This window comes from Peromyscus leucopus, chromosome 11 (genome assembly GCF_004664715.2).
Source record: "Peromyscus leucopus breed LL Stock chromosome 11, UCI_PerLeu_2.1, whole genome shotgun sequence".
In the NCBI taxonomy this organism is placed as follows: Eukaryota; Metazoa; Chordata; class Mammalia; order Rodentia; family Cricetidae; genus Peromyscus; species Peromyscus leucopus.
In genome coordinates, this window is record NC_051072.1 from 16,886,726 (window position 1) to 16,908,806 (window position 22,081).

Consider the following 22,081-nt stretch of genomic DNA (forward strand, 5'->3'; position numbering starts at 1 on the left):
ATCATGAAGTCACGTGGTAGTGGTGCATGCCTTTAATCCCAGCACTCATGAAGCAGAACCAGGTGGATCTCTGTGAGTTTGAGGCCAACCTGGGCTGCAGAGTAAGTTCCAGGAAAGGCGCAAAGCCACACAGAAACCTTGTGTCAAAAAAAAATATAATAATAATAATAATAATAATAATAATAATAATAACAACATGATATTTGTAGGTAAAATGATGGGATGAGAAAAAAAATCATCCCTCGTGAAGTATCCCAGAATGACAATGGTAGAAATTAGCATATATGTGGATATTAGCTGTAAAGTCAATTATAACCAAGCTCCAATCCATAGAACCACAGAGGTTAGCTACTGAGTGAAGGACTAGGGGAGACTGACAGGTCTCCTTAGGAAAGGGAAATAGAATAGATAGTTATGGATGGATGGGTGGGTTGACTGGAACGGGATAATCAAGTGGGAAGCTAAAGAGAAGAGGGTGATGAAGCAAGGAATGTGGAAGAGACAGCTAAAGTCAAGGGCCATTTGAGGAGTAGTAATTAAACATAATATAATAAAAGCTTCATAAAAATATGTATGTCTATGAAGTTTACCTATCTTAAATGCCCACTTAAATGATGGATACAAAGAGGCCTAAATGGCCATCTCTTGTCTCCAAATGGAGATTCCAGTTCTGGAATTAGGGCTTGGGGTACATCTAATTGAGTTATTGGCCAAAGGGCTTCCATGAGAATCCCCAAACAACGCAGGCTGTTACAAGAATATAAGTTGTGAAAGGCAACAGTGGCACATGTCTTTAATCCCAGCACTCGGGAGGCAGAGCCAGGCCAATCTCTGTGAGTTCAAGGCCAGTCTGGTCTACAGAGCGAGATCCAAGAGAGGCACCAAACCCACATAGAGAAACCCTGTCTCAAAAAACCAAAAACAAAAAAAAGATCATTGTAGGTTGCTTTCAACAAACTTATGGCAAGGCATCATTGCTGATGACAACACATACACAACTGATTGAACATGGAGAAGTTGAACTATTGTTTACATAGAAACTTTATCCCTACGTTCTAGTGTCTTTGGTACAGGAAGGTACTCTACATACTAGCAAAAGGATATAACCACCATATAGCATGTATATTATGGCTTCCATTTTAGTGTTATTATGGGATCCTGACTGTACAAGTAATTAGTGTCTATTTCTTTTGTCTTCTTGGGCATTTTCCATTTTTTTTGTCCAATTTCAATGTGTTAATTTTTGTCTTCTATTATTATATTTTAACTTATTGTATTATAAAAATGAAAAGAATTTCTTTTCACTGATCCTATACATTTGAAGTATTCATGCACCTCACATTCATGTACTGTATGGTTATGGAATTTGAATAATTATAATACTTCTATTATTATTATATGTGGGATTGCTGTGGTAATCTTACTGGAATAATCACTCTGACACCAATGAGAATAGAAGACAGGTGATGTCACCAGTGGACCCAAGCCAGGCTAGTTTTGGAAAAACTTTCACCCAGCATGCAGTTTGTATTCTCATTTTAAACTCACACAAGGTGTGGCAGGCAAGAAAGAAAGTTTTTATCAACACATACATGACAGTCAGCAGTTGGTCAAGGTCAATGGTCTAGTGTTTCAGCAATTTCTCCTTGTCATTCTGTTTCAGGTAGCAAGTGAAATCATGTCTGGCAATTGCGAAGTAAAAGAAATGCTCCAAGTAAGTGAATAAGTATATTAATATGTCAGTAATTAACAATACTTCTCTACTTATTCTACTTTATTATGATTATATAATTACATTTATATTTCAAAATTAGAAACTATGGCAAAACTATAAATTTAGAATGAATGTGATTATCTTTTTGCATTTTGAATTAAATGTTTATTATTTATCTTACCATATGTATTAGTGTGTTTTGTTCTCCTGTAACAAATTATTTGAGAATGGATAATATTATACATAAAGGAAAAAAGTTATTTAGCTCCCTACTGTGGAAATGTAAGGTCAGTATTAAGTGGCCAAAAATTCCAGGTTCCTGGTGAGTATCTCATGCTAATATAATTAATGTTTAGGAGCAAAAGACAAGTAGGGATATAAAGAATATAGAGGAAAAAAAAACAAGCAAAATAAGACACTGCAGAATATTTGTTTATACTGTAAAGATGTATCTCTGCCTAAGTTGCCTTCTGATTGATGTAATAAAAAGCTGAGTGGTCACTAGCTAGACAGGAAGTGGCAGCACTTCCAGGAAGAGAAAGAATTCTGAGAAGAAGAAAGGTGGAGTGGCCAGCCAGTCACAGAGAGAAAACAGGTGTTGCAAGATGGGAGAGAGGTAATTCCATGTGGCAGAAAGTAGATTGATATAAATAGGTTAATTTAAGTTGAAAGAGCTAGTTGAGACAAACCTAAGCTAAAGGCCAAGCTTTCATAATTAGTAATGAGTTTCCATGTCGTTATCTGTGAGCTGGAGGGCGGAATGAAGAGGAAAAAAATAAAGGAAGAAGGAAAGAAGTAGTAGAAGAAGGAAGGAGACTCTGGGAGTGAATCTAATTTACCACAAAGTAATCAGTCATATCTGTGAGAAGCAGTAACCCCTCTTAACAACCTTTCACTTCCAGAAGCCTCAACACCTTTCAATACTTTGGCAATTGAATGTCGGCAAGAGATGGACAGAGATAAACCATATGCAAACCATAATAATCTATTACTACCACTGTTAAATTGACTATTTCCTTCTGATTCCTCAAAATTTGTCTAAATTTTACACTGAAAGAGCTTTGATAGGTTTAGTCATGACATTGTTTATGCAATAAGATAAATGCATATATTTCATACACGCACACATATATATGCATGTTGTGCATATATACAAAAAATTATGGATGAAGAAACTTATTGAAAAACAAATGAAAAAATTTGTCTTTTGATAAAAAATATTTCTCACCGGACGTTGGTGGCGCACGCCTTTAATCCCAGCACTCGGGAGGCAGAGCCAGGCGGATCTCTGTGAGTTCGAGGCCAGCCTGGGCTACCAAGTGAGCTCCAGGAAAGGCGCAAAGCTACACAGAGAAACCCTGTCTCAAAAAACCAAAAAAAAAAAAAAAAAAAAAAAAAAAAAATTTCTCAGAGGCTCATGTATTTAGACACTTGGTCCACATTCAGTCTACATTTGGTGACTGTTTGAGAGGTTATAGAATATTTAGGAGGTATATCCTTGCTGGAGGGAGCACGTCAAATGGGAAGTAGGGTGGCTTTAAAGATTTCTAGCATCACCTGGCTCCTGTTCTCTCTTTCTAGTTCCTATATTATTTTGAAATTTTGATCAACCAGATATTTCTGCTCTTCCAATGTGCCATGGCACCTGACCATGTTGTACTCAATGTGAAAGCTAAAATAAATTCTCTTTCCATAGTTGCTTTTGGTCAGTGTTTCTTCACAATAAATGTGTTTAGAAGGCCAATCTTTATGGACATATTTCTGTATAAGATGATCAAAACCAGGAGCGGTCTTAACATCCCTTCACAACCACACAATGCCTCCCTAACCTATTCCTTAATAGATGCCATTAATGGTTCACCATTGGGTTGTGTTTTGCATCTATTTAAGTGATTATAATTGAACATTTGAATCTTTTGGGGCTGACATCCTCAGGATTAAACTCTAATTGGTGGACTGGAAGTGACTGCGGTTTATGTGCTTCTTTGAAAATGTTCCATTCCTGTGTAATGCTCTGTGGTGTCCACTTTGCCAGTCACTGAATGCAAAGACCCAAAGGCCATAGAGAACATCAAGAATAAGAATTAAAAAGAAAAAAAAAAAAAAGATAATGTAAGCAGACCTGAGCCAGGCACAAACCGGAACAATAGCAAGTTGTGCGAGTGACTTCCATCTTCCCATCATTCATCATGATTCTAGACTTAGAAATTTAAGCATCTTGAAAATATCTTCTATCCTTGACATCTCTCCTTCTAATGTCCCTTGATAGTGCTCAACTATTCTTAACATCCTCAATAAAGTGCACTTCCATTCAGCATTCTTCACATATGAAATCGAGTGGCTAATTCTGTCTTTGGCTTGCTCTTCGTAGGAAAGAGAATGGCAAGGCCATATTTCCCCCCATCCTTGAAAAAACATCCTTTACTGGGAAACTAAGCCACTATTTTTGCTTGCATTTTTCTTTTTCTGTCTAATTTGCCGAGTCCTACTCTATCCCTGGCCTTTAAATATTGCAGTCATCCTTGTATACTGTTTAAAAACAGTTATTCTCTTGTGGCTCTCTTCTTTAAAGTTTTTCAGTATCACCTGGTAACTTTCTTTAGTATATTTCCTAACTGATTCTCTCTCAGTCACTCTTACCATGGTTTTCTTTTTTTCTGTCTTTCAGTTGTGTCCATAATACCCTTCATATCGCATCTCAGATGAAACCTATTAAAATGCGTATTTCTGCCTGTTGTGCTGTTATACATACCTTTAATGACAACACTCCAGAGTTAGTAGTAGGTGGATTTCTGAGCTCACACCCCGTCTGTTCTATAAAACAAGTCTGAAGCCAGCCAGCGTTCCAAAGTAAGGCCTGATCTCAGGGAAAAAAAAAAAGTCATTTTTTTTTTTTAGTATTTTATCCCAAATGTTATCAGATATAAAATTTCTCCCATCTTATGATAGCAGCAGCATGATTCATTTTGTTCAGAAAATAAAAAATAATGTCTACCTTGCTTATTCTTTTTCTGATCCCATAAGTACCGTACCAAAATAAATTCATTGTTATCACAAAACAACAAACATCTCTTTCAACCTATGAAATTTTCTTGCAATAAAATAAACTTGAATTCAATCTTAACAACAAATCTGCTATTAAGTTGCAGATGCTACGATGTGAAAAAGTACAAGAAAAACAATGCGATAAGAAAGGAAGAAGATGAATTAAAATGTGGAGCAGACACATTGAATTCTATAGTGACATGTATTTTATTTATTTATTTATTTATTTATTTTTGGTTTTTCGAGACAGGGTTTCTCTGTATCGTTTTGTGCCTTTCCTAGAACTCTCTTTGTAGCCCAGGCTAGACTTGAACTCATAGAGATCCGCCTGGCTCTGCCTCCTGAGTGCTGGGATTAAAGACGTGCGCCACCACTGCCCAGCATGACATGAATATTATAATGATACAATAGTGTGGTTTAATAAGGGTGGAGAATTCCAACTCACTCTCCACCACTGGTTTGCCTAGTACAGCATTTTGCTCTTCTGCAATGAAGGTAGAACTGCCGCACTTTTATTTTCAGTGATTCAGGCATGTGCAAGATGGCTTTGGTGGCAACATTGTCCCCAGGGCTGTGTTCTCTTCCATCATGACCCCCACCCTTGACTTCAGGGCATCATGGCGGGCACAGGAGAGAAGGACTTCTATATGGATGATGACGCCCAGAGCCAGAGATACATCCTGACCCTGAAGTACCTTATTGAACTGGCATTGTCACCAGTTGGGATTATATAGAGAAGATCTGGCACCATACTTTCTACATGGACTGCATGTGGCCTCTGGAAAACGCTGGCGCTTCTGACCAAGGCCTTTGTAAACTCTGATGTTAACAGAGAAGAGATGTCTCAGATAAGGTTTGAAGCATTCAAAACTCCCAGCTATTTACCTGGCTGTGGCCATTCTCACAGTGCTGTCCTTGTATTAATCTGGGCATACCCCCAGTGTTGTTATGGACTCTGGTTATGGTGTCTCATGTACAGTGCCCATCTACAAGGTGGGCTATGACCTTCCCCAGGCCACTTTTGTCTAGCCAGGACCTGACAGACTACTTCATGAAGATCCTGACAGAGTGTGGCATCAGCTTCACTACCACAGCTGAGAAGGCAACTGTGTGTGACATAAAAGAGAAGCTGTGTTATGTTGTCCTGAACTTTGAGCAAGAAATGATTACTACTACATTGTTCTCCTTGAACATGAGCTATAAGCTGCCTGTTGGACAGGGAATCACCATCAACAACAAATGATTCTGGTGTCCAGGGGCACTCTTCCAGCCCTCCTTCCTGGGCATGGAGTCTGTTGGCATCATGAGACCACCTTTAACCCCATCATTAATGGGATGTGGACATCTGCAAGGAACTGTATGCCAACACAGTGTTGTCTAGTGGTACCACCAGACAATATCCAGGTATTACAGACAGGATACAGAAGATCAATTGCCCTATTACCCAGGGCAACAAAGGTTAAGATCATTGGTCCTCCTCCTGAGCAAAAGTACTAAATCTGGATTGTCAGGTCTTTCCAGGCCTCACTGACCACCTTCTAGCAGATTTTGATCAACAAACAGTTATATGATGATCAGGCCCCTCTATCATCTACCACAAACATTTTAGAAGGACCGAGCTTGCAAACCAAACAGCTGCAAATATATATGTGTCACGCTAGATGTTTGAAACTGGAATAAGCCTTTGAAAAAAGAAATTTATCTCTTAAGTTAGTATCCTATATCAGCAATAGATAGCAGAACTTGTTGATTTTTTTACCATGTTTTACTGTTTCCTTTGTATATGTTTAATACCTGTGCATATCTTGGTTTTATTCTTAGTCCATTTGTCTGGGTCACTTGTTGGCTGGGGAGAGCATGCTGTGCAAGAGAAATCTCCAGCTTCCTGAAGTAATCTGTGCAAGGCATGAACCAATAGCTGACTCTTCTGGGATATCTAGAGACTGACAAGAGTTGCTACCACTTGTCTTCCCAGCCCAAGAGAGTGGGAAAGGTGAGCCTTAGAATTCTGTTTCCATTCTAGTGTTTCCTGCTGACCTTCACCACCCCCAACCTCCATGGGTTGTTACTTGTCTTGAGTTTGGAATATTTGCATTGAAACCTGTAAATGTATTCTCCCTTTTGATTGTTTAAGATTTTTTTGTACTCAATTATTTAAGAAATGACAAATTTTAGTTTTTCTATCACTCAGTGAGAACTGTAGGCCCAGTGATAATAAACTCACCCCAATTGTGGGAGGGACAATATATGAAGCACATATGGTGAGTGACAGTTGCAACCAGAGTGAATAGGGCCCCATTTTGCATGTTTCAACATATTTCTAGCAAAAATCTTAAAGTAAATATATTTACCATCTATCGCTTTAACTATTCTGATTTTATAGCTTTGAGCAACAATAACATAGTTGTTTAAATGTTATAAAATTAACTTTTCTCAGTCCATTCCATTTTTATGTGCCAGGGCTCAACTTACTGAAAATGTCTCTTCATGAGCCAGTAATCAGGAAGTTTTAGTTTTCTTCTCATACAATGGATCTAATAATTTCCTTATTAATGTTTTGTTAGACATATCTAAGTATTTCTGCTATACTCACCCATTGTGAGTTCTTCATCATGTTCTTCTTCCTCTTTAAATACTTATACCCAAATTATCTTTCTTTGTCTAAAGAAGCTGGATAAGAATAAAATAAATGTGTAATTGAAGACAAAAGAGATTGAGAAACAGCATGATATAGCTAGAGACGGTGTATGGGGCTGAAACTTCTTATTGTGCAATTTACTTTATGAACTTGGTCATGCTGTTGGAAGTAAACCATACTACATCTGTGAAAAGCCTATTCCTGCATCTGTTCATTGTGTTATTATCTAAGAATTATGTATTTAGGCTATTTTTTCAATCTCAAATAAGCCATATTTTTGTCCTATGTCTAGAATATACTGTCTTAATTATGACAGTTATATGTTTATCCAGTGAAGCAAAAGTTCCTAATAGTATTTACATTGGAAAAAAAAGTTTGATATTCAGATTTCTATTTTGGTTTTTAAAGTAACAGGCAAACCTTGTCAGCATAAAGGAAACTAATTTCTTAACTTATAATTTCTTAAAATTATAAGTAATGTTAAGCAAAAAATTTCTAGGTGTATTACAGAAATTTTCTTTTATAACATAAATCAGTGTCTGTTAAACTTTCACAGGAAGAATTGGAGGTGAGGAAATCATTATATGCTATCTTAAAGGGCAAAAGAGATTTCAATTCAGATTTATTTTTGTGTGCTACATACAGAATTGATTGTTCATAGAAGAGACTCTCCTTGAGATAATTAAGTTACAAGATGGAAGATGAATAGTCTTGTTAGTATTATTATGTTTTTGGATTGGTACCATGAGATAAATTGACTTTAAGGAAGTTATTTTTGTTCTGCATTACTAACCTGGGACTGACTATCACAAACATATTTTTAAAATAGGTAAGCTCTATGAAGAAAAAAGCAGAACATTTTGGTAGACAATACCGATGTCTATGAATAGTATTTTCATGAGTAAAGAGTTGAATTTTAAATGCCAACCTTCCTATTTCACTTATATTAGTATCTGTAAGTCATTAAAAAGCCAATGGGCAAGGATGCTTAATTCAAAGCACATTCAATTTTTATATGAGATGAGTTTTATTCATTTGCTCTTTTTAAAATGCATACAACACCTCTTTAAGCATTCTAGTCCATTCTGCAACCCAGAAACCTAGAAGCATAAAAGAAAATAATGACTAAATCAAAGCAACTGGTACTATTAGAGACAAATATTCTCCCAGATTAAGCCACAATGCAGAGTAACTATTTATAGTATATAATTATTGAGTACTTTAACTTTTCTTTAATTTTAAAATATAATGAATTGTTATAGTAACATAACCACAACGACTCAAATAATGACTCTGATGTGTCGTTGTTTTCATTTTCAATGCTCCTGGGAAATGCTTAGAATTCATTTGTATGAGCTGAGAGGGGCAACAGAGGGCCTGGGTTCTAGTGTATGGACACTAACTGCAGGAACAATTGCCTTGTGGAGGGAACTGTTTCTAATGAAAGTCAGTGAAATATTGGATGCGCGTGGGTAGTGCGGACATTTTATTACTTCCCTTATTCAAACGTTTAATCAACTCACATTTCTATTTCCAATTTATCATTTCTAACCGACTGATTCTTCAAAATTGTTTGGCTGAAATATACAATACAAATTAAGAGAACCCCCTAATAATACAAAATAACGTTAATTTTTTTGATGCTGATATCTTTGGCATCATGGGAAACTTTCCTAAAAATCATGCAAATTTAAAGAAATATTTTAGAGGAACATGTTTTAAATAATTTTATCTCTGTGCCTAGTCATCGTGTGGCTTGCTTGACACCTGCAGTATCTTTTCTGAATTCCTCCTCAAACTACATCCCTGTTCCTTACCCTAGTTCAAGCTTGTGTCATGTTATTGGACTTATTGAAATCCATCTCCCTGAGAGCTTTCACAACTTCCTAAAGGAAGATGTAAAATATGAGGCCTCACAAGAGGCTGGAGGTAAGTGAGAAGCAGAGCTTGGTGTTAGAGTGTAGCTCTGCTTCCTGCCCAGTCTTTGCAACCTGACTGACTGGAGTGGATCCCAGTGTCTCAGCTAAGAGCTACCCCAATGCAATTCCTTCATACAGCAATGGATTGCACCCTCAGACCATGAAGCATCATACACACTTTCTTGCTTATAGTAAAGTATTTGGTATCAAAAAAAGGATAGTAACTAAGAATAAAAACTTAATTCATATTAAGGTGTGTTTTTCAGTGCATAAAAATCTTAAAATCATCATGTAAAGGGGTAGTTCTATGGAAAAGATGTTTAGATATACTTTGTACATACCTCACTACATTGGCCTACCTTCTAAGTGCAAATTCAGTGAAATTTACTTTTGTAATTGTTTCAAATGCTATAAATATTACATGGTTGTACTACTGTCAATCACGATCCCCTAACAAAGGAAATACTACTGCAAGCCTGTGCAAACACAGACAGCTTAAAGCCTTTGGCAAAGGAAGTTGTTTTCTTTAGTGATTTATTTTTATTTTATATGCACCAGTATTTTACCTGCATGTATGTTTGTATGAGGATTTCAAATCACTTGGAGCTTGAGGACAGAGAGTCATGAATTGCCATGTGGGTGCCGGGGAATTGAACCTGGGTCCTCTGGAAGATCAGACAATGTTCTTAACCAATGACTCATCTCTCCAGACCAGGAATTTATGATAAATGTATATAAATTAAAATTACAGTAAAGCACAATTAGTCTTATTAGTCCTAATTAGTCTTAACAATAAAAACCCAGAGTCAGAAATTAGGGGTGAAAGCTGCAAGATCAGAGAAGCAAAGCAGCCAACCACTGGAAACTTCTTACCTCTGTGAAATCTTAGACCAAATCAACCATCCTATCTCTACAAATCCTCAGACTGAATGGGCAGGAAATCTTGTCTCCAAGATTAGATTACTGTCTCTACATCACCAGCGCTGGGATCAAAGGTGTGAGCCACCACTGCCTGGCTCTGTTTCTCTTTTAGACAGGTTCAATCTCTCATAGCCCAGGGTGGCCTTGAACTCCTGATCTTCCTGCTTCCTACTCCCAAGTGCTGGGATTAAAAGTGTATGCCACCACTGCCTGACCTCTATGGTTAACAAGTGGTTACTCTAGGTAAGTTTTGTCAGAACACGAACAAAATTCATACAACAGAGAGATCTTTTCTTCTTCTTACATTAATTTATTTTATTCTGGGGACAAGTCAAGTAACCTGGCATGCTTGTGGAAGATAGAGGGACACTTGCTAGAATTGTTTTTTTCCTTCCAATATGTGGGTTCCAGATTAAATTCAGTTTGCCAGACTTGAGGGTGAACATCTTTACCTGGGAAGCCACATAACTGGTCTCACCTGAAAACAAAACAAATAAACCAAAAGAACAACTCTTTGTGAATTATTTCTAAACATAGTTCACTCTATAGCATGTGACCTTGATGTAATGTATGTACTAAATAATATTTCCTATTGCTCTTATTTTTATCTATTGCAAATTCTTTTCCCATAACGCCAATAATAAATACTCCAGTCTTTGGGCTGTAAAGTCTTTGCTGCAACTCTTCATCTTTGTGGTTTCAGCATGACAGTAGACACAGGCCTTATATAAACATATGTGTGCACTGCTTTTTAGTAAGTCTTTATTTAGGGAAGAAAGTAGAAGGCCAGATTTGGTGTATGGGCTATGTTTTGGTGTCCTTGGGTGAATAACATTTTTGGTTATATTTTTGTGAACACCGGGTATCTTATTATGAATGTGTACAACTTAAATAAAATTTAAGGTTCTATAGGCAGACTTTTCTGTCCTGCCATCCAACTTCCAAATGACCAACCAGGGACTTATTGTTAATTATAAATGCCCAACCAATAGCTTAGGCATGTTACTAGCTAGTTCTTACACCTTAAATTAATCCATATTTCTTGTCTATGCTCTACCACATGGTGGTACCTTTTTTTCAGCACAGCATGTTTATTTTGCTTCTCCCCTTGTTTCTTGGTGACTCCCCCTTCTTCATCTTAGTGTCGTTTCCCTGTCTGAAATCCCCCAACCCTTTTCTGCCTAGCTATTGGCCATTTAGTTCTTTATTAAACCAATGTGAGCAATACATCTTCACAGTGTACAAAAAGACTATTCCATAACAAGGTTCTTAAAATAAAAAACAAAATAAAAATTATTTAAGAAACTAGCTTTTAATACTAGAATAAATGATTTAAGTTTTTAATGTTATCATAATCTTTGTTATGTATTTAAAGTGGAAGTGAATTTTAGAAATAAGATGAGGAATACATTTTTGATACTGTGCTTCTTAATTATGATAAAAATAAATAGGTTAACTTTCAAAAGTGTTAACATCATGTATATAACTTATGATTTTAACATATAAAACATAATTGAATATCAGTGTTTTAGAGGTCATTCTATTACCCTGACAAATGGAGTTGTGTCCTCTGGGCTTCACATGATCATCACTGTCTTGGATAAGAGCAGTTTCATGACCCACTGGAGACCCCAGGTACATGGGACCTAATAAGATTTTCTTATAAATGGAAATTCATAATATGAGTATCAGTAACACATGTGTCTCACAAAATCCTCATGAGATATCTCCAGATGCCACTTGGACATTAAATTGACCAGCACAGTACTTTTTCTAGTGCAGCTGTTCAAAAATTGCCCAAAAGACTTTGTAATGGTGTAGCTGCCTATAAGATTCTTCTGTTCCTGCATGTATCTCTGCTCCCACACTTATTGACCAAGCTGTGTTAGAATGAAATCCTTTATTTGTTTGATAAATTCCCTCTACAAAATAGCCAAGCCTTATATTGTTTTTGTTAGCCTATTCTTTCTATAGTTATTATTGCTTTTTATCAGGGCCTTTTATAAGCAAACATGATTGATTGATTTTGTGAAACTTAATATCAATACAAATTACTCTGCATACAGTGATGAGGATGGATCCAGTGGATCTGGTATTGATTATCCTGTTACTCCTTTTTAAGGTGAGAGTGTAGTTTAATTGGTAGAGTGCTTACAACCCTAGGATTTGTCCACAATATTACGCAAAATGTGCATGATGCATTCCTCTCATCTGAACATTCCCAGATTGAAAGGGGAAGATAGGAAATTCAAGGTCATCCTCAGCAACATAGCACATTTGAGGCCATGCTGAATAACATGAGACTCTATGCCAAAATTAATAAGAAAAAGTACTGACTACCAGACAGGAAAGAGATCTCCAAGCATAGTCTCAAGTATGTCATTTTGAACTGCATTAGCATTTATTTGTTCTTTTTTCCTTTACAACTTTTTTGTTCTCATATTCCAGGATCTGGAGCTTTCCATGGAAAAGGTAAAGTGAAGTACAAAAGAAAACCAAATTTATTTTTAAGGCCTAAGATGATAAAATATGTATTCATTTAAGAGGATCTAGAGAAGATTGATGAAAGGCTTAGGCAAGATGTGAGTAAATAAAGTTGTATGGATTCATCATTTCTTGTATATCAAGTGTTATGTTTTATTTTATGTTTAATCCTAGCGAGTGTCATATGAATTGCTGAGGTTTTCTTTGCCTTTTTATAAATCCAGAGTCTAGCTTTTGAGAAGTCAAATAACTTATCCAAAGACATGTGCGTATGAGGTGGAACAGTTACACTTAAAACTCTCCTGGATTTCAGCCACCTTAATACCGTATCTTCATGCTCGAATTTACTAGTGTAACAAAGAGACTGAGTGCTGGCAGATAGAAGTAGCAATAGCTGCCCAGCTCTCATGTTTTCCATAGTAAAGCATAGTTTTATGATGAAGATGTGAAGTTAGAATAAGGCTAACTGTATGTAGTGCTTAAATATGTTTATCAAGGTCAGAGTGGTTCAAAAGACATCTAAGTAAGAGAACAAAAGGCTACCAAATACTTACGTTTCATGATGCTATGAAACCTATAAACATTTTACTGTTCCTGTTTAAAACTGTATAATTACTATTATCCTGTAGGTTAATCTTTAGGGATTTAAATTTTTATATAGTACAATATGTAACATGTAAGGGAAAAAAGACTTTCTAAATATTTAAAGCAATGGCAAAAATGAGTCTGTTAAGCAATATTCATACATGTATAAAATACACTTTACATATAAAATGTACTTTGGGCAGAAACTTAAATCTGGATTGTTGCTAGAGTTTTCCTGCCTTGCCCACAATCAGGACAAATCTTTGTCACCCGCCAGTCCCATAGTCACTCAGACTCAACCAAGTAAACACAGAGACTTATATTGCTTACAAACTGTATGGCTGTGGCAGGCTTCTTGCTAACTGTTCTTATAGCTTAAATTAATCCATTCCCATGAATATATACCTTGCCACGTGGCTCATGGCTTACCGGCATCTTCACATGTTGCTTGTCCTGGCAGCGGCTGCCAGTGTCTCCTTCTGCCTTCCTGTTCTTTCTTTTCTCCTCTCTGTTAGTCCTGCCTATACTTCCTGCCTAGCCACTGGCCAATCAGTGTTTTATTTATTGTCCAATCAGAGCAACAGATTTGACATACAGACCATCCCACAACACTGAATAATATCTAATTGAAACCTTTAATGACTTTTATTACTTGAAGGCTAGTATAATGTATTCTCATAAAATATTTGATATCTTGAAATAAAATTCTAGAAGGAAGGGTGTAGAGAGATGTATTTGCAGTTAAGAGCACTTGCAGCTCTTGTAGAGGCTTTCATTCCTAACATCCACATGGAGACTGAGAACCATCTGTAACTCCAGTTCCAGGGAATTGGACACAATTTTCTTACTTCTTCATGTTCTAGGCATTCATGCAGCCAAATCAATCATACACATAAAATAAAGTAAATGAATTTAAATATTATGTTGGGGGAACACTGAAATTATAATTTAAAGTTATTGGTTTGTTTTTCTTTTCTTTCTTTTCTTTTTTTTTTTTTTTTTTTGCTATTTTTACATCCTGAACATTTTCCTTCCTTTTCTTCCCATTCTCATACCCTACACCTCTCCCTTTTACTCCTCTGTTTCTTTTCTGGCATTCCATGGATATCAGCCAGCCATGGTATATCAAGATGCAATGAGACTAGGCGCATCCTCTTTTATCAAGGCTGGTTGAAGCAATCTGGTAGGAATAAAGGGTCCCAAAAGCAGGCAACAGAGTCAGAGACAGTTCCTGCTCCTTAGCAATCCCAGCAGAAGACCAAATTACACAACTGTCACGTATATGCAGAGGTCCCAGGTCTCTCACATGCAGTCTCCCTGGTTGTCAGTTCAGTCTCTGTGAGCCTCTTTGAGCCCAATTAGTAGGTTGTGTGGGCTTTCTTGTGATGCCCTTGACCTCATAGGCTCCTACAATCCTTCGGTGCTGCCTTCCTTCCACAGAATTGTCCAGGTTCAGCATAAAGTGAACTTGGTTGTGGATCTCTGCACTTTTTTCCATCAGTTGCTAGATGATACTACTCTGATAGTAGTTCAGCTAGTTACCAATCTATGAGTATAACAGAATATCATCAGGAATCATTTCATTGACATTTTTGTCACAGTTGTGTTTGGTTTTTACCTAGGTTTCTGGAGTATTCCATATGTGGTTCCTGGATCTCAGGGGTGAGATTCCTCTCATGCTATGGGTATCAAGCTGAGCCTTACCCACAAAACATATACAACACACACACACACACACACACACATACACATACACACACACACACACATACACACACAGACAGAGAGATAGATAGATATAGAGAATTTTTCAATGGCACAAATTTTTACAAATTTTGATGCTTTTCACAAATAAAACATTGTGATATTTGTTTTTCAAGATACATTTTTATTTGTATTTTTTATTTTTTAAGAAATTATTTTTTTGTTTTGTTTTGTTTTGTTTTTGAGACAGGGTTTCTCTGTGTAGCTTTACACCTTTCCTGGATCTTTTGATGGCATTTATATGCATCACAACAATGTAGTTTTAGAACATTTCTATCACCAAAGGAGACCTTCCATGCTGTACTAATCACTCTCAGCTTTTCTGTTCTGCCTCTTGCAGCTACTAATTTTCCTCACTCTATGGATTACCCTATTGTGGACATTTCCTACAAATGACTTTGTTATTATTATTAAGCCTTCTTTTCTTAATGCAATTCATTGTTCAAAGATAATTTCAATAGAAGCTAATGAAAATTACTGCACAAAAGCAAATTAGCAAATTTTTGACATTCTACAATTATATACATAAAGAAAATTATTCTATTTTCTAATCAAGAAATACAAGGCAAGTATAATTACTACAAATGTAATGAACAGTAAAGGATAGGATTGCAAATGGATAAGAGACCATTTTCGAGTGCTTACTAAACCTTATTTAAAGTTCCCTAAGGAGCAGTTACTGTTTCATTCTTTTGATAATATCTCCTGGCTCACATACGCATCTCCATGTAAACCTCTACCACATTTATTCAAAGCTAAATACTCTATATCAACTCTTTTACTTAACACAGCAGGAAATAATTAATATGTACTTCAATATTCTTTAACATTTAGTCCCAGTTTCCTCTAGTTTAAGCTGCTTTCCTAAAATATTGCCTAATCCTGTGGTTATTGGATTTTAAGCTTTCATTTCAATTATATACATTAGTACCACTGACACTAATCTCAATACAGAATTTCAAAAATTAGAAAAGATGTAGATTGAGAGTTACTCAAAGCACATACCAAAATTATGTGGCCTCCTAACAAAAGAATTAATTATAGTTAATAGGGGCATAAAAGCTTAATGTATAGTCCATTTCAATAGTAGGGTAGACTATGTTTAAAAATGTAGAAAAGCTAAACTCATGTATCACTTTTCTGTATTTAGTCTTTGGTTTTAGTTGTGAGAAATTTCCTTACTAACATCTCATACTTTTATAAGCCTGCTGTGGATTTTATATTCCTAACCTGGTTATTATTAATGATAAACAATCTGTTCTGTAATTAACATAAGATAACCAGGTCAAAGGACTTGATGTCTAGTCATAACTCTAATACCATTTGGTGTCTATTCATAGTGTTGTTTCTAACATACTAGTTCTATAATCATGTCAACATCCTTATCCCTAATATAATGTCATGTCAACAATTAAGGTGATTCCTTAGTAACACGATATACTAGTTACTTTTATATTGCTGTGGTAAAACAAAATGACTACTCTTTCCGTTCCCAGCGCAGCCATGGCTCGTGGTCCCAACAAACATCTGAAGCGTGTAGCAGCTCCAAAACATTGGATGCTGGAAAAATTGACCGGCGTGTTTGCTCCTCGTCCATCCACTGGCCCTCACAAGCTGAGGGAATGTCTGCCTCTGATCATTTTTCTAAGGAACAGACTTAAGTATGCCCTGACTGGAGATGAAGTGAAAAAGATTTGCATGCAGCGCTTCATTAAGATTGATGGCAAAGTCAGGACTGATATAACCTACCCTGCTGGGTTTATGGATGGCATCAGCATTGACAAGACTGGAGAGAACTTCCGTCTGATCTATGACACCAAGGGTCGATTTGCTGTTCATCGTATAACACCTGAGGAGGCCAAGTACAAGTTGTGCAAAGTGAGAAAGATCTTTGTGGGCACAAAAGGAATCTCACATCTGGTGACCCATGATGCTCGCACTATTCGCTACCCTGATCCCCTCATCAAGATGAATGACACCATTCAGATTGATTTGGATACAGGCAAAATAACCGACTTCATCAAGTTTGACACCGGTAACCTGTGTATGGTGACTGGAGGTGCTAACTTGGGAAGAATTGGTGTGATCACCAACAGAGAAAGACATCCCGGCTCTTTTGATGTGGTTCATGTGAAAGATGCCAATGGCAACAGCTTTGCCACCCGGCTTTCCAACATTTTTGTTATTGGCAAGGGCAACAAACCATGGATTTCTCTTCCCCGAGGAAAAGGAATCCGCCTCACCATTGCTGAAGAGAGAGACAAGAGGCTAGCGGCCAAACAGAGCAGTGAGTGAAATGGTCTCTAGGAGACATGCTGGAGGAGTATTTGTACAAGCCTTTCTAGGCAATGTGCTAGATTAAACAGCATGGTGAACTACTTAAAAAAAAATGACTAAAGTAACTTATAGAAGAAAGAACTCATTTTGGTGTACGGTTTGGGAGGGATAAAAGTCCACCATGGCAGGAAAGAAAGACCTTAGTTGGCCATCAGGGTGGCAGAAACAACTGAGATCTCACTTCTTGAACAAGTAGAAAGCACAGAGAATGAACTCGGAGTACCATGAGGCTTTGAAACCTCAAGGCCCTTCTGCCTTAACACTCTTCCTACAACAAAGTCATTTCTTCTAATCCTATACAAAAAGGGCAAACAACACATAAACAATTACTCAAATGCTATAGACAAAGAAGAAAATCCTTTTCAAGTACAATAGATTGTATTTCAAGGTGATTATAAGCTGTATCAAGTTGACAGTTAAAACTGCTTAGCATAGTAACTCTTAAATTTGCTTATTGAATTATTTATGAGACATTAAATAAGCAGCGAATTATGATGAGAACATTTCTATACATATTTCTATATAATATATATAGTAAATACATGTACTTTTTCAGTTAAATTAGGGAATAAATAGATGATCTCCAGCATTTCTGAATGAAAAACATGCTGTTTCTTTAGAATTTGGGTCAAAAATGATTAAAAGTGAGACAGTTTTAATCTATTTTTGATTTGTATTTAAACTACATAATTCATTGTCTACAGATCTTTTTGAGTTAAAACAGTTGTTAATAAAGATAAAAATATAAGAAGAATATAATGATTAAATGGACATGTCTTGTCTTGGGTGTATATTTATTGTATTTACAAATAACTAGAGATTAATAAGCAAACATAGCTATACAAAAGAAACTATAAGATTTACAAATACTATTTAGGTTCATCAAAGGCATGTGAATTATACTTGTTTACTTGGCAAGAACAAGTCTCTGAAATGGACAATTTAATGTTCTTATACAGTATATTTTTATAGATTTCTCAGAAGTCTTTCTTCAAAGTAAATATCAAATCAGTCAAGATAAAATCAAAACCACTTCAGTGGTTTCCCCGTCAATATGAGGAAGTGATCATTTGTTCCCGGGGCTCTGAGGTTATTCTCAGAACATCATAAGGGCTGAATGTTTGTGTCCTCCATGTTCAGGCATTAACAACTTCACGGGCAGAGACAGCAACAGGAAGTGTGGCATTTCGGAGTTGCTTGCTTGGTTCATGAGGATGAAAGATTCACAAATGTTATTTGTAACCTGTTAAAAGATAATCCTGAAGATTTGGTGCTGTTCTTCTTCCACCTAAGGTCATTAAACAACATGGCTGTCTATAGACCAGGAAGCATACTCCCGCTTCAATCTGAATCATGCACTTTCTAGACTGTCGAACTGTGAGAAATAAATAATTGCTTTTATGTTACTCACTACTTGGTACTTTTGTTACAGTAGCTAGAGCATTTTAAAACAATATTTATGACTTTTTTATTTAATAATAATACCTCTATAGCAATAATATAGACATAATAAAACCATTAATATACAAAATGAATACATGTAATCAAGTTAATAAATTATTTGCAAACATACATATCACCATGAAAATATAATATAAATCAACTGTATTTTTATGATGATTTCATTGTGTGAGTTTTATTTTGTTGTTATTACTCACAAGTAGTTTTTGTTTACAATATGATTAATTAGGGTCAGCAAATTGGCACTTGCAACCAGCTCTAATGACATAAGTTTTATCCATGAGACCCACATGGTAGAAGGAGATAAATGTCTCAAACAAATTGTCCTCTGGCCTCCACACACTCATACATCATGACATGAATGAACCTTATTCATGCCCCCACAAAATAATAAATGTAATAAAATAAATACAGAAATATATTCTAAAAAGGGATAATAAAATTACATTTGCAAGATTCTTTAAAGTTGTGAACAAATACATTATAAAATATGACCTTACTGAATCCAGTATGGTATTGTATCTATAAGTAAAATAATATCTAAAGATAAGGACTGAAAATACATTACCCTACTAATCCATTAAGTAGGAAATAATCCTTTGCCCTGATAAAATGATACTGATTTATGTAGCTCATGCATGCTATCTGCATTTTTTAAAGCTCTTTAATTTAATTACCTATCAAAATATTAATTGGACTACATTTAAATATGTACTCAAACACAGTATTTTTAATTTTATATTATAAATGTCCTTTATGATAATCATTCTGTCAAACGGATATTTCAAAGGTAAATGAAAAATGTTCACTTTGTTGCAGAGAACGGACTCACTTGAATCACCACTCTCGTGGGAAGTAAGTTTTGCCTTCTCAGTTTAATATCATGTTGTCATCATATTGCCACGGAAATGACACACACATAATTTGAGTGACAGAAACCACTAATGCATTTCAAAATGTTGAGATCAATGGTGAAGCATGAGCCAGACACTTTCATTGCTGCATATGCCAGTCATTAGAAGACATGAAGAGGCTAATTAAGAATGACTGGGGTAATTAGACATACAGTGACCTTATTGGAAACAGACAAACTAAAATGTGACAAGATAAGTACAAAATAGATTTGTTACTTCCACTAATTAATGAAGACTGAAATAGTTAATTCATCATTCTTGGTTACTTTACATACTTTCTTGACATCTTTTGCCCATGAACATATAAAAGCTTAAGGTTTATAATTAGATAGATAAAATAGTACACCCACCAAAATTTAAGGATTATGGGGAGACCCAAAGGAAAATAATGGCATAATTAATTTTATAATGAGATGGCTATATATATATATGTTAGTAACCAGCACATGGTTATTATCTTAAAATATATTTGCAATATTCTTCAAAAATAATGACCTATTATTGTTTTGGTAACAAAGCAGAGAAATAAGATCTTCTACTATAATAAATACAACTGCTTCCATTGTATATAGGTAGATTTTACCAAAAATTTATATTTTTTCTATGGAATACAAATTGTTCTGATTCTGAAACCAAAATAGCTTCTACAAGTCACAAGTGGAAGAAACTTGAGTACATATAAAGTAGTTAGAAGGACCATGTCTAACCAGACAATGCTTAGGAACTCATGTCTGGATCCTACTATACATGAAGACATAGGGATTTCACTACCAATCAGGACCATGCTAAATCAAATAAAGAGGTAATATGATTACAAATATAATGAAAAATTCTAAATAATAATACACCCTACCCTTAAAACAACAGAAGAATGTTGGTCACATCCACTTGTCAGTAGTAGAGAATAGTGTATCTTCTCTATGAACTCATGATTGCATTAAAATGGGAAATCAATCTGTATAGTTTGGAAATACTGAGTAGTAAACATCCTTATCACTCTGGGATCTGAATCCATTGAGTTGGACATAATTCTTGAAGAAGAAAATTGAAACCTATGAAAGTTACTTTGAAAAATATTATAGAAGACATTCAAGCTTCATGTATATTAAATATATAAAACATAACTGAAATTTGTTTTTATGATTGGTCCTTCTCTAAAGGTCACCCACTGTATTTATGCAAATATTCCAAAAAATTGGAGCAACCTGAATTCTAAAACACTTCCCGCATCAAACATTTAACTTAAGTAGCATATATAGTTGAAAAACTGCATTGTCTATTCATCTGTCTACATGTATATACAAACAAACAATTTTAAGGTATTTGTGTAGACAAATTGCTGACATCCAGAACATTCTTTAACAAGTAGAATATTTTTACTGTAGTTTATGTACTTATACGTTTGTAAAATGAGACAGAACTTCATGGCTAAACTGAAAAGAATATATATAGGAACGTGTATTTTAAAAGCAGTAATAACACAATTCAATTAGTGAGAATCTCAAGATGCATTTGATTATGCTGCTACCCTTGCACAAAGGTACTGTAACTTAATCTATAGAAAATATTGATGCATGAACGATGATATTGTATACATTCTAGGAAGTCCAAATAAGTGTAATAATCTATGAATTTTCATACATATAATTCCTTCACTTGTTTTCTGAGAATGTTATAGAAAAATATCCTATTGTGGAATGAAGTACATTCTCTTCAATGTCATCTTGGAGGCCAAAAGGAGAACAAGTTACTTGCGGGAGCGACACCCTATCTGGTAGCATCAATGAGTAATTTGTCTTTGTTTCTTCCAACCTCATCAACGACAGCAATACTTGGCAATTCATGGATTTTAGCTGTGTTATTTCCATGTGACATGTAGGGGATTTCTAAGTTAAACTGACATTCAGAGGATATTACTTGAAACTCAAAGTTTTCCATCAACATAGAACTCATGAGGTAGAGGAAAGAGAATCTTTGAATTCAAGGACAGCCTGGGATCCATAGTGAGATATTGTCTGAAAAACACAACAAAAGGTCTTCATCCCCACTGCTACGAAAAATAAAATCAGAAATGCAAAAGAAGGTACATCTAATAATGAGAAGCAATGAGTAACTGCTCCAAAAATACCCACCTAAATCTTAACTCTCCAGGAAGCCAAGATATGGGGGGGGGGTTCCCATTAAAGGCAAAATAAAAGGATAGTTATATTCCAACTTATTCCTGGCAATGATTTAGAAATGTTTTTAAAAAGTAAAATCCTAATATAATATAATGTACCACAACACACAAAAGGTCGAT

The 22,081-nt window shown here is 35.6% G+C and overlaps 1 protein-coding gene and 1 pseudogene across 1 annotated transcript; both read left to right on the forward strand.

Annotated features, from left to right (window-relative positions):
- The window catches only part of LOC114697801, a 49,517-nt pseudogene extending 43,097 nt beyond the window's left edge, over positions 1–6,420 (forward strand).
- Positions 6,421–16,556: 10,136 nt separating this feature from the next.
- On the forward strand, positions 16,557–17,460 carry LOC114697806 (40S ribosomal protein S4, X isoform-like). Its single transcript, XM_028876154.2, has one exon. It carries the CDS (start codon positions 16,574–16,576, stop codon positions 17,363–17,365), a length of 792 nt encoding a protein of 263 aa, XP_028731987.1. The 5' UTR covers positions 16,557–16,573; the 3' UTR covers positions 17,366–17,460.
- The last annotated feature ends 4,621 nt before the right edge of the window (positions 17,461–22,081 follow it).